At 35.6% G+C, this 14586-nt stretch overlaps 1 protein-coding gene across 1 annotated transcript; it reads right to left on the reverse strand.

Annotated features, from left to right (window-relative positions):
* Positions 1-7784: 7784 nt before the first annotated feature.
* LOC125679706 (uncharacterized) lies at positions 7785-13209 on the reverse strand. Its single transcript, XM_048919143.2, has 7 exons — positions 13134-13209; positions 11258-11415; positions 9961-11173; positions 9699-9836; positions 9500-9598; positions 9310-9401; positions 7785-9126 (listed from the first exon to the last, which is right to left on the reverse strand). Exons 1-7 carry the CDS (start codon positions 13207-13209, stop codon positions 8776-8778), a joined length of 2127 nt encoding a protein of 708 aa, XP_048775100.2. The 3' UTR covers positions 7785-8775.
* Between the last annotated feature and the right edge of the window lie 1377 nt (positions 13210-14586).

The following is a 14586-nucleotide window of genomic DNA, read 5'->3' on the forward strand; positions in this document are numbered from 1 at the left end:
TTCCTTGTGACAAGACCTTTCCGTGGGTACCAACATTTTTGACCCCTTGGCCTTGGAGTTTGACCTACTTTTTGAAAACTTTAACCTTGCTAATAACTTTTGAACAGTAAGTGATAGGGCTTTGATATTTGACATGAGTATTCCTTGTGACAAGACCTTTTCGTGGGTACCAACATTTTTTACCCTGTGACCTTGGAGTTTGACCTACTTTTTGAAAATTAACCTTGCTAATAACTTTTGAACAGTAAGAGATAGAGCTTGATATTTCACATGAGTATTCCTTGTTACAAGATCTTTCCGTTGGTATTGAACCTTTTGACCTTGACATCTGACTTACTTTAATTTTTTTTTTTTACATTGGTCATAACTTCTAAATGGTAAATATTAGAGCTTTCATATTGTACATGAGCATTTCTTTTGACAAGATCTTTCGACTAGTACCAAGATATTTGCCCTTGTGACCTTGGCCATCTTCGGAATTGGCCATTATCGGGGGCATTTGTGTTTCACAAACACATCTTGTTTAAGATCCTTTAATTTTTCACCTTGAGTAAATCAATATCGCAATTTAAAAGGGCATTAGCTGTGAAAGTGATGGCAACCATTTTTTCCCCCTTCAAAATCTCTCAATGGCATGGGAATATTTATTTTGTACAAAAATAAGAGAAGCCTAATAAAACTACGTTAGATAACCACTTTTAGTGTAAAGAAAGATGTATGGAAGAATTATAATCTAGCAAGACAGTAATTATCTAGTCGCCTATTCAAGTGCCTGCTTTGCTGGTAAAAAGTTATTGAAATCATTAAACTGGACATTCACCGTGTAGAACCCCACATTTGGGGGTGCGGAATAGTGACCTTAGGGGGTACGGAATTCGAAGCGTGTTTTACTAGACAAGTTGACATACTTAGCTTGGTTACGGAACACAGTGATGTCCCCGCTTACTCTTACTCGTTTCCCACCTCGCAGTTCGTGTTAGAAATAGGTGAACACCAACAATATTCGGCAACCTCACGTAAAGATGCAAATTTGATCGATATATTGCGAAGTTTTCAATTACACTGCCACTCCACATAATATATCTAATTCGCATGATTTCTGCACATAACACTGTAGCAGATACTTCCATGATTTCCGAAATTTCACGTCAAATAAATGGTGAAAACTTCAATTTTAGTGTGTGTCAATAGGGGGTACAGTTTTCAGTGGAGGTAGGGGGCAATGGACCAATCATAATGTGATCAGTTTAAGAAAGTGTCATTTGGATTTAAGATTATCGCAATTCACCTTTGAATTAGAACGCTTTGGCCGATATAGCATTGCGTTGTGTGACGACACAATTGAATCTGTTTGTAATACAATTGCGAAATGCAACAGAAACTCTCATTGGTTCATATGTATAAGTCCGCCCAAATTCCCTTATACGGGAGTAGTCAGCATTTGAAAACATGACGGCCAGATGCTAGATTGAGAAAAAAAAAAAAAAAAAAAACTTCAAAGGAAGAAAGAGAAAAAGTTATATTCTTGTGTTGTTGTCTCATAAATTTAATATAAAAAAAATCCTAACATATTTTCCTACTATACTTGTGTCCAAACATACCTTCAAATATTTATTATAGCCCCATACGACCCAAAAACTCGGATCACAGCTTTTGATGATTTCGTTCGTAGACGTATGTTAGGTAGCCAGTCAATTCGAATCTCAGTTCATTTCCATATTGGCACAATAGCGTCTAGATGTGTACTAATACCCCACACATATTTTAGCTAAATTGTTTAAATAATATACCACCCCAGTCCTATTAAATGATAATTATTGAAATAGCTAAACTCACGGCAGTGCGGCTTTCATTAGTCATGAGCGGCCGCGCCGGCCGGTCTCCATCTAATGTCCTTATGTAGCATTTTTGTTCATCTAGAGCTTATTTTACCTTTACAAAAACTGGTACAAAAATGTTTTAATTTCTATTAATTATTCGTGTTGATAATAAATGAAGAGCGAATACATAACTTACAACCGATTTTATGAATAGATACACTGTACCAATAGCAAGAGTTCAAATTGACCAGCTACCTAACATGGCTACGTCAACAAACGAAATCATTTGAAGCTGCGAGTTTTCGGGTGGTGTGTGGCTTTAATGAATATTTGAAGGTATGTTTGGACGCAAGTATATAGTAGGAAAATATGTTAAGATTTTTTTATATTGAGTTTGTGAGACAGCAACACAAGAATACACCAATTTCAGGCCTCAACCGTCCGCAGCTTTTTGTGACCCGTAAATCGAAGGTTTTTATAAGAGGTGGATCTTTCCAGAGAGCTATGTACATTTCTCCAGTTACACTGAATCCGCTCGAGAAAGTGGGCGGGCTGTAATTGGCCAATGAAAACTCTTGCTGTATTACATCAAACATGTCATTCAAATTGTTCAATCGTCTCATTCAATTGTGTCGTCACACAACGCAATACTATATCGGGTAAAGCGTTCTAATTCAAAGGTGAATTGCGATAATATCAAACCATCTTTGCCATGTAATCATTCTTTGATTTGAAATGTCGGTACATTAACATTTCTGATCAGAGAATTATTTGTTATGTTCTTAAAGATGTTCCAAAATTGGGTTTCAAAACTGACGTCATCTAAGAAAAGGGACATTGTTTTGAGGTAATGCTTGTTGTATTGTTGTCACAGAAAAGATATTTCACTGTATTTAATTAATATATGTAAGTGAGAATATCAAGGAGTTGCAAACTTTACTGATAAAAATTTACTTTGTTGTTTGTGATGTTCAGGCTTGAAATTTAATTTAGACTCTCAGTTCAATTATAATTGATTTTACTAGTTAACTGCTGAGTGATGACGAAGAAAAAGTAAACACTGGTTACACCTACCGAAAAGAATGTTACAACATACACGTACACCAAAATAAAAAAAGGCTGCAGTGGGCAATGTGACCAGATATAACATAGCTATAATAAATGGCCAAACTTGTCCCACCCTAGAGACTGAACACCAGACTAAGGGGCCGCGAATTTCACATTATTGGTAAAGGGCTCCATGTACATCATAACTATGCATTTGTTTTGTTTTTTTCTCACACGTGTGGGAGTAGAGAAGAAGATTTTTTTTTTAAATTTAGCATTTGTGGCATTTTGGGAGCTAAGATAATAAATTTCACGATTTACATTCCTCTTATCCTAAAGAAGTTCCACACCACAAAATGGTAACAATTGGCATTGTAGCTTTCAAGAAGTTTAACATGTAAACTTGCTAACGGACTAATACTAACGACTCAGGTGACCTAAAATAGTAGCGATATGTGACACAGGCTAGTTACAAAGAGGTATTGGAATGTTGGGTATATACTTTACAACGCTAAATTCTTGTAATTTAGGGGCGGTCCAAGAGCGATTGGCCAAACAAAAGAAGACACGATATAAGTGGGTTCAACAATTTCATATTTTAGAAAAATACAGGGCCAATTTCGTATTGAAACCATTTCTTCTTTCATTTAAAGACAATAAACAACTGAATTATACACATTAGATAATAAACAGATAAGTATATTTTATACATGTTGAATTTTCAAAATCAAAATTTATCTTTTATCTCAAAAATGACATCACAATATTTTGCAAGAAGAACTCTAAAAAACAAATTTGTAGTATTAATTATGAGTTATCTATAGCTGCAGCGCTTTGAAATTGAAGTCATTTTGATGTTTTAGCCCTTTATAAAATGTTTGTGTGGAGGACAATATATTAAACTGGTACCCCGCTGATTCGTGGTTACACACAAACATAAGGGATGCGAAGTTAATAGGGTACCAGTTTAGGCAAATGAGAAAAGGAAATTATTTTGTAATTAGTATCGCATCCAATGTGTTTGTAAATATTCTGAAGAACTTTTTGTGATTTTCTAGTTATGGTCTTTAATTTCTCCACCTTTTTGGAACATGCAAATTTTTATCAATATCTTAGACCCTATGCCTTTAAATAACATTATTCATTTTACATTAGATCCTTTCATACATGCATGAAAATACGTGGTTATGGATAAATTGTTACTGTGTTTAATACCAAACATTAATAGCGTTTTGTATAAGAAACTTTTATGTGTGGTAATTTAAAAGAACGTAAAAAGTAAACATAGGCATAACGTCTGAATAAATTCATTACTGTGATCCATGTGTATTTTTGAAAATGATTTATATTTCCTTAATAACCAATAACTTCAGAGATTGGTTCATTGCCCCCTGCCTCCACTGAAAGCTGTACCCCCTAGTGGCACACACTAAAATTGCAGTTTTCACCATTTATTTGACGTGAAATTTCGGAAATCATGGAAGTATCTGCTATGTACAGTGTTATGTGCAGAAATCATGCGAATTAGGTATATTATGTGGAGTGACAGTATAATTGAAAATTTCGCCAAATATCGATCAAATTTGCATCTTTACGTGTGGTTGCCGAATATTGTTAAGTGTTCACCTATTTCTGACACGAACTGCGAAATGGGAAACGAGTAAGAGTAAGCGGGGGCATCACTGTGTTTCCGTCGTATGTTAATATAAGACTAGTTTTATCTCTATAGCTGTAACCAAGCTAAATATGTCAACTTGTCTAGTAAAACACGCTTCGAATTCCGTACCCCCTAAGGTCACTATTCCGCACCTCCAAATGTGGGGTTGTACACGGTGACATTGCTGAAATATGTATAAGATGGGGGTAATTTTCATTATGATACCGATTTTGGGTGACAAAATGACAGCTAATGCATGTTTGACAGACTATGCCAAATATATTGCATGGCAATTATTGTTTTACAATTGAGATAAAATGAAAGTTATACAGTGAATTAAGATATTTTTCATTATATTGAATATATTTCATGCCAAAATGTGTAAATAGCTTGTGTGTATACTTATTTATGGTGGGTAGCGTTTGTGTATTAGTTAGGGCTGTACGACCCGTGGATATCTGCCTGGATAGCTCAGTTGGTGGAGCAGCTGACTAAAGACCGGAAAGTATGTAGTCGAACTAAAACAAAAAGTACATGTACCAATATCTCTGCTATTACTTTTTATATTTTTATTCGGTAAAAATCCCATAATCTATGGGGCAATACCTTTCAGAATATCTATAACGATTTTCAAGATCTAAGATGACAACTAATTCAAATCCCTGCCGGAATGAGATGGGATGGAAAAAAGTTGGTTCCTTAGAGTGGGCATCAAATATTTTCCTATATATCCTGTTCTACTAGTTGATATTTTCTTCTGATACTGATACTGTCGATAGATTTTCGGAAATTCATTTTCTCTTTGAAGAAACAATTATACGAAGTTTTAGATGCTTTTCACTTAAGGAGGTACTCTACATCGTCATAATGGCTGATTTCCTTTTTACACATGGATGAAAATTAAATTTCAGCAATGTTAGTCTAGTCTTTTCAGTTTTAGCTGCTAATTGAGTAGCCCAGTAGGTTAGCATGTCTATACTGCTAAACCGTAGATCGCGGGTTCGAGTCCAGGAGGGGTTTTAAATTTTATTCCGATTGATTTCAACTAAAACTGCATTTTTTGAGTAAATACAGTATAATTGAAATTATTCAATTCTAAAATATTGCTGTACATATTCCCCCACTTTTCATCGATATGAAATTTCTCTGGTGTACATAAGTAGCATTCCTCCTCAATATTTTTTCGTCAACAGATGACCTTTGTTACTTTGTTTTTAACTAAACTTGCATCTTATCATTTGCTGGTTTGATTTTAGCGTGTTGCGTCATCCTTCGTCTCGAACCCATGTTTTGAATGGTGATGTCAAAGGTTAGTGCGAGGTAACGAATGAATAACCCTTGACTTGTGAAGATGGAGGACAAGGTGGGAAAATTATTAAAATGGTCACAATCGGTTGCGAATTATTTTAATACATGTTTAAAAACAGACATTTTAGAGCATGCAGAAAAGTGGATAATTCAAGAATTCCCAGAACTTTATATGATCCCTTTTCAGGTATCACTAACAAGGCAACAGAAAGTATAATCAATGTTGTGAAAATTGGGTGGATGCAATTGTTGGATGTGATTTTAAAGTGGGAAGAAAAAGTTCTGCATGGTGTTTGGAAGCATTCAAAGTGTGCAAATGTTTCACCTGATTGTAGCATCACTTGAATGGTTGTGTACTGAATATTATCGGGAATAATAATCAAAAGATATTGTGATAATGACCACCTATCATTGTTTTATCGCGTCAAACTAAGTCCACTTCACGGGTATGAATTCCACCCTTCGTCATAAGGTTTTCCACGTAATATGACTAATTTAAATGCCATAAATTTAATATGTTCTTGCCCGTCAATAACTGTACACTTCTCATGTAAATGTTATACACTATTATACACAGACTCCTCAGTTGAAAGCTATTTTAAACAACAATATACATGTATTTGTGTTGCAGGGATGAACAATTCAGATTTGACTTTTCTCTCTCAAGAACTGAGGAACATACATGTACCCCTAAAGACACAAATTTCAGGAACAACTTCGACCCTCATAAGAAAAGTCAATGCTAGTGTGCTTTGTATGAACATTTATGAGCTGACGATTACAAGCTGCGACAGACCTGTGTACTATTTATGAGATTGGTCAGCTTCATTTGTTCATCTTATGATTTTGCTTTGAAAGCACCTCGTACAGTAACACATTTTTTGAATTGGCTATGTTCCAAAATAATGATTTAAAAAGGTGAAACTGAGAAAAGTGCATATGCTATTCTGGAGAAATATAAAGTCATGTGGGTTACTTTTCAAGAATTCCATACGGTAAACAAATCATACAAATGATCACCTTGCACATGGAATTGTTACAATGAAAGGTCCCACCATTCAACGCCTTAAAAAAAAAAAAAACACCAAGAAAATTAGAATGGAATTTTTTTCCAAGGAAGACAGTGCTACTCGTGTTATCACCACAACTTCACTGTACAATAGTTGGTATGTGGCTTTTGACATACCATATAACAGATTTGTGTTGCGCTTGGGGCATTTCATTCATTTGCTTCCTACACGCAGCAAAGTGGACAGGTACCGTCAAAAGATTTTCGGAAATTCATTTTTTAAGGTAACAATTAGACGAAGTTTTAGATGTTTTCCACTTGTCTGTTCGTCAATAGACACCATGTTTACTTTCTCTTTATGTTCTTAACCAAACTTGCATCTGAAACAAGGACTATCATTGGCTAATTTGATTTTAACGTATTGCGTCCTCCTCCGTCTTAAACCCATGTTTTGAATGGTGGTTAGAGCGAGGTAACGCAACATCAATTGAGTGTTGCACGCAACAGCAGTTGAGATATATATATAGTCATTTGACGTAAATCTGTTGAAAACAACGTCATAGCAGCATGCCAGATAAGACACAGTTGAACGCCAAAAACAGTTTTATGAATTGTACAAACTGTAATGAATATTAATAGATCGACAAGGAAATGACTATAAATCAAACTACATTGACATTGAGTTTAGTTTCAAATAATTTTACAAAAGTAGTCTTCTTTAGCTCTCCGTGATTGTCCATTTTCCTCTTTGAATCCGTTTTGTCGTAAAACAAATCCGTGATGTTTTTACAGCCTTCCTTCTTCACTTGTTTTCATGGTTCATTAGATACATGTAGTAGATCATTCAGAACATATGGGATTCCTGTAAGTCTTCCAGGCCCCAAGATCATAAACTGAGAATAGACTTAAGTCAAAATTTTGATTGCTTATATATCAAGATTTATTTAGCACAGATGTTTAAAAAAATACAGGTTTATATATATGAAAAAAAAAATCAAATTCAAACATACACTAAAAAAAATATTTTTTTATGAAAATTATTTCAAAAGTAAGCTGGATTTGAAATTTAGACTTCAGTCTATTCTCAGTTTATGGTCTTGAGGAGTGGGATTTAAATCAGTCATCCAGATAGCGTTTCCAGTCAGACCGTGTGAGGGGAATTGGCGGGCGCATTTTTGTTGTTGTTACATGTACTATCGACGTCGATATTTGCTTTATCATGTTCTAGATTTGTTTGTTTGAATTATTTGTCTGAGCTTGAAGGAAACTGCTGAGTACTGTTAATTACCTCCACGGATGTTTATACAGGAAAGTGTCCGTATCAAAACAGCATTACCTTCCGAATCAACCGTCCTCAGGTCCCGCTAATGCAATCCATTTGAACCGTTCTTCTGTCGTGCATTATGTATAGAAATCTCATCACAACTGACAATCGGAGAAAGAGGGAGACAATCGGGGAAAGAGGGAGACAATCGGGGAAAGAGGGAGACAATCAGGAAAAGAGGGATACAATCGGGGAAAGAGGGAGACAATCGGGGAAAGAGGGATGCTGTACTGAGTTACACGTGCTTTGACAAATACACGAAATAGTTTCATCGCCGTTTAAATGTAGCTGCTTCATTTTTTTCTTTTGATACTGCCGGATAAATTCCTCATTATTCTCAACGCCTTTATACTACAGATGATAATGTCTTTTGATACGAACAAGTCAAGCATCACCTTTAAACGAAACCAAAGTGAGATCATTCTATTTTCATACGAACTTTGTACTTAGGCAGATTAATATGTTACAATTTATCATTTGTGATATCGCGTGGCATTTATGAAACGCTGTGTATACCATTTAAAGATAAGATTACATCAAAACAGGATTGTGGATTCTCCAGTAAAAGTTAATGTAGATGAAACGCTTATATGCCAGATAATCTTGAGTTTCATCCACTCTCCTGTTCGTCGATGCATACATCAGTCTTTCTCCTTCCCATAACGTGTTTGAAGGCGTTGAAGTCAGGGGGTTCTACACTGATTGGCGGGGGCGTTTTGTTGGGGATACCGGTAGTACTTTCTGGCAATTGTGGTACACTTGCGTTATGTGACAAAGACCGAGCTGGAAGGACAGAGTTAACCTCTGATGACTGGCTCAATGCGGTGCGATTTTGAAACATCTCGTAAACAAAGTTTAAGCTCGTATCAGAGATTGGTGATATAGCAGTTGTTAATTGTGTACTTCCGTTGAGTGATGGCATAACATCTTTTAACCAGTACGTACACATTTTTCCTTTACCCTGTCAGAAAGAATTTGACATGACAAGTAATATACTATAGTATTTGTTTACTATAGTATTCGATTTTAAATACAATTTAACTTTATCGATCTAAAAAAGCGATATCTATTTACATGCATATAATGATTAAAATTCTAGAAACCAAAATACTTCAGAATTTTCCGCTTGACAGTAAGAACAAACCTTGATATTGGTATTTCCGCGCTTTATCATGGTATATTTTTCAGTTTCATTCAGCAAAGCATACGTGGAATGAGTTATGTGAATTTGGTTTGCTGTCAAGAAAAACGGATGCATGTTAGAGTTCAGAGTCTATAACTTGTATTAATCGGAATTGTCATTCCATGATTCAGCGAATTATGCATGGACTTACGCAAACCAGTTGATTTCATCCTAGACGCCACGTTAACGGTGTCTCCAAACAAGCAATAACGAGGTAGTACTGATCCAACTATTCCAGCCATGCATGGACCTGTGAAAAAGGGAGAAAAAGCATGAAGATAAGGAGTCTGAGAAATGTGTACGTTTAGATGCGAACTTTGTCTGAAAGTAAAGGAAAGTAATTCAATTACCCGAATTGATCCCTATTCTAAGTCGTATATGACGTCGGCCAAACTCATAGAATGTTTTCATTTTCATCATCTCCTGTAACGTAAGTGCGAAGTTGGCTATCTCTGACGCATGAAGACCTTTATTTCTCCTTGGCAAACCTACATATATACAGTTATAACACTGTTACATCATTCCACAAATGGAAATCATACATGAATGTAATATTGAGATGAAATTGGAGCTTGCTATTTTGTATGAGGGTGTAAAATATTGTTGAAATACCTGATACAACCATGTAAGAGTCGTTGATGGTCTCCACTTTGTACAGGTTTCTCTGATCCACGAGACTGTCGATTGCATTATAGAGAACGTTCAGAAACTCAACTATACGCAATGGCGAAAGTGAGAGAATGATGTCGGCGACAAAACCTTCGACATCGGAGAAGAATACTGTTACCATATCAAAATATTCTGCCTTAATGCTATCATTCCTCTTCAGTTTTCTAGCCACAGATTTTGGAATCATCTGATAAAGGAGAGAGTCCGTCTTTTTCTTCTCATAGTTGAGCTCTTTAGTTCTATCTACCAGAAGTACAGCAAATTTCTGAATATTACTGGTCAGATTTTCGGTATAGAAAATTACGAAGGTACATGAGAGAAGAACAAACACTAAAAGAGAGGAATTGATAATAACAGCTGTTCTGGATTTGTCGGCGAGACTAGTCAAATGTGACATGCATATGTTCCCAAGTGTCGTCTGCAGATTAAGAAGCGCGTCCAGTAACTTGGTGACATTGTCGTAGTGCCAGCGAGCCATTATAATGTCTGCTTTAATTGGGTCCCTTTTTTCTTCACCAAACCCCTTGATATATTTGCGATAATTGTCTATGGCAACTGACGCATTAATACCAACACTTACCATTGTATAGAGATATAGGTAATCGACATTGGGAAAATAAATTCTTGCAGAAGCATAATTCTGTTGGAAACCAAAGCAATTCATGTTGTAAACTTCGTACTGCTCGTGAGTTTCGAATCCACCTTGTGCAAAAAACATGGTACCAAAAGCTCGCTCCACTCCAAGGTTTTCTTTAGCCATTGTTATTTTCTGAAAGGCAACTACTGATTTCCATATAACAGCAAATTTAGATTCCTTTATGGATTCGTAACCCCAAATAACCATTGTGTCTATGATAGAGGAGTAAAATTTGTGTTCTTGGTCAATTGTGGATCTCTCTATGTCGTGACGGTGACGCCCAATGTGTGCTAAGAGTTGACTTTTCGAACGAAATACCTCTCTATTATACCGATCCAGATTCTGAGGCCAATATTGCAAACTGTCTATAAATTCATCTGTAATTGTATATTCATGGAGCAGGAAAACTTTAGTTTCTGGACCTATAAGACTGAGGTAAAGCATGCTTAAATCTCTTTCGTTCTGCAGATGATGGACAAGCTTTCCTACATTGATGCTAAACGCCAGCGAGTCTATCGACTGAAAAGATATACAGCCATATGCTATACATAATAAAAATCACATGTGGATAATATAGAAAGAAAAGTTGAATGTAGTTCTCACGTTTTCGTGGTTCTGTCTGATCTTAACTTCTTCGGTTATCTGGTACACACAGAAAGTCCACAATCCGAGGATGGGAATCAGCGTAAGGGACACCATCTTTATCAGCTGGATCTGCTTTCCTAGGCCTCGGTTTGATGTCAAAGAATTTTGACAAAAGCCTGAATGTAAATTAGCTAATGTTAGTAACAGGCAATACAACCTATCATTGGGTCAAATGCTGTCTGACATGTTTCATACCGATTGTGAGGCCGTTCTTGACAAAATGATTTTGACTACGGATAATTCCGTTTACCTGATCAGGATATAGGGCTCACGGTGGTTGTGACCGGTCGACAGGGGATGCTTACTCCTCCTAGGCATCTGATCCCACCTCTGGTGTGTCCAGGGGTCCGTGTTTGCCCAAATATTTTGTATCGTTTATAGGAGTTATGCGATTGATCACTGTTTGTTATCTTCACCTTTATAGGAGTTATGAGATTGATCACTGTTCGTTATCTTCACCTTTATAGGAGTTATGAGATTGATCACTGTTCGTTATCTTCACCTTTACAGGAGTTATGAGATTGATCACTGTTCGTTATCTTCACCTTTCATTGATGAATTAGATCGTTATAACGACCATAAAATTTGCAAAATGCTTACTTTAAACGTGACTTTTGAAACTCCTGTAATATCAAATTATTTATCAGTAGCCTGTCTCGATTTAAAACAAGATTTTGCAAATCGAATCAGTTGAGAGATATAAACACCATATGCAGGTGGTAATAGAATATTGCTACATAGATATGGAAAGCTGACGACGGAGGTGAAGTTATAAAGTCATAAAGTTGACTTGTTAGTTTGGCAATGATTAACGTCTATGTTCAATAAAAAGAATTAAGTATGGAGCAGATGTGGAAGCCTCTGTGGTGTCTTTTATTTCGAGTTCACAGAGATATATCGAATCGACATATGAATGGAAATGATCATTGTTAATAGATAAAACGTCGATATATCTAAATGTCGAGTTGAAGGCCACAGCAATATATTTTTTCTCATATAGAAGCGTTGGAATAAATTCTGTTTCGTAAGAATATAAAAACAGGTCAGCTAAGAACGGATCACAATTCGTGCGGATGGGAATTCCAAGAGACTGTTGAAAGACGACTTGATCACCAAAGACTACGAATATATCGTCATTGAGGAACTCCAGCATCATTATGATATCAATTTCCGATTAAAGTGGTGTTTAACAAAGTAATTTTTTGAATGACTGGTCACAAGATATGGGCATTTCATTTTATTTTGATATCATTGAAGCCATCGATAAACCTCAAAGAGATATGAAGAATTAAAATCAAGTTATGTATTATAATATGGCTTACCGAAATAAACAAAACATGACGACTGTTTGATGATGTGCGAATCTGCTGTTCCCGCCTCTTTGTTTTACATCAACATTTGTCTTTTATGATCTTTTTAAACAAAGTTTTCATACCTTCTTATCTTTTAAAATATGAAAATGTTTAAAATTGTATCTAATTCACGGTTTTTCAACAGATGACAAGTAGAAAGATAAAATCGATTGTGAGTATATAGAAAGACGACAACAACGAAGAACATACGACGATTATTTGTAGAAAGACGACTGCAGTCGAAACTGTATAGTGATGATGGTGAGTGAAAAGATGAAATCAACCTGTGTCCAACGATTATGAGCAGACAGACGATTATATCAACAAAGAGTATCTGACAATGATCTGTAGAAAGACGACTACAATTGAAACGATGATGAATAGAAAGATGAATCGAGCAAAAGTATCAGACATCGGTAATTAATATCAACCTTTTAAAATTTTTGAAATAAAACAAAGATTATCGCGTTTTGAAACAGTACCTTTTCCATCAGGAAACACTAAGGAGGGTGCATCTAGAGAACCCAAACTGGAACAGGATATATTGATGGCTGCCATCCTGTATGAGTTAAATCTGCGAGAACTATCAACAATTATCAGTCGTACAATCCTTGTTCTTAGTTTTGAAATATCACAACGTTTATGTTTAAACATTGCTGGGGTTAAAAATATGCTAATTACTTTTCCAATATCACCAAGGAATGATTTGCTGAAATACATATTGACGTAATAAATCAAAGATGGAGTAGATAAGAATCCTTTTGTACATTAGTATAAGTAATCTGAATTGTTTATCAAAGTTTACATGTATCATAAAGTGCATACTTTATATCATCATGAATTTCTATTGCAGTTTTTCAAAAATCCTGAGCAAACAAGCTCAATGGGAAAGGGTATTGATAGTATTTTTGTAACATTTGTCATTCGGAACCAGTCGTGGATATAGTGACGGTGAAATATCGGAGATACAATTGAGTTTAGGGATTCAACCTTATATGTGTGAACCTGCATCCGTTTCGAAGTCACCGGATAGTGATGCATGTATGTTCGACAAATATCTCATTTCTAGCAGACAAATTTTTTAACAACATTGTCTTTGTTTCTGAGGCTTGTTATCACAACTGAATGTTAAAAGAACTTTGCTCTCATTCCACATTTGGTAATCCACTCATGAATACTCAACGCTTCTTTTCAAAATAGGAAATCCCAGTCAATGGGACAAGTGAATTTGAATTACTTTGACTCTACAACGTCACAGAACCCCTTAAATTGCAGGATCCGGTAAACGTTCTAATAAGCCCCAATAGTTGCTCCCCATGAAATTATCAATTGTTATAAAGTAGAAACTTCATACTTAGTGTGCCACAACATATGCGAGAAATGGTGTAATTTGGATTCTAAAACATTCCAAAGAAGTTCAAGTAATTTGAAATCATATTTTTTTTCTTCAAATTTTAGTCCACCATTCCTTGCAATAGATAAAAGACTATTTCTTTTGCCATCATAGATAGCTGATTTTCAGTAAAAATGAATAGGAACTATTCATATCTTGTGATCAGTCATCTAAAAATCACTTTGTTAAAACATTCTGATTCTACCCATAAGTACTCTGAAGTTGATATTAACGAGAGTTCCTCATTGACAATATCAGGTGGTTTATGAAGAGGAAAGGTTGCATCTACAAATCTGCTCTACAAAACCAAAAATACAATTCTCAATCAAGAAATTAATGCTTTTATTTGGTTGGTTGTTCATTGTTTAACTTCCCTCTCAAGAATTTTTCACTCATATGGAAACGTGACCATTGCCGATGAAGGGCTTCTAATTTGCTTGGCGCTTACGATCTTTGAATAAGTAGGGATCATTATCGTGCAACACTTGCTGTGACACGGGACCATGGTTTTTTTAAGGTCTCATCCGAAGGACCGCCCCATT

This window comes from Ostrea edulis, chromosome 2 (assembly GCF_947568905.1).
Source record: "Ostrea edulis chromosome 2, xbOstEdul1.1, whole genome shotgun sequence".
NCBI lineage: Eukaryota > Metazoa > Mollusca > Bivalvia > Ostreida > Ostreidae > Ostrea > Ostrea edulis.

Coding starts and splice junctions, on each gene's coding strand:
- LOC125679706 (XM_048919143.2), bottom strand. CDS start 13,209: ATGGCAGCCATCAATATATCCTGTTCCAGTTTGGGTTCTCTAGATGCA. Junction 11,416..13,133: donor AGTGTTTCCTGATGGAAAAG/GTACTGTTTCAA, acceptor ATTTACATTCAG/GCTTTTGTCAAAATTCTTTG. Junction 9,402..9,499: donor GATGAAATCAACTGGTTTGC/GTAAGTCCATGC, acceptor TTTTCTTGACAG/CAAACCAAATTCACATAACT.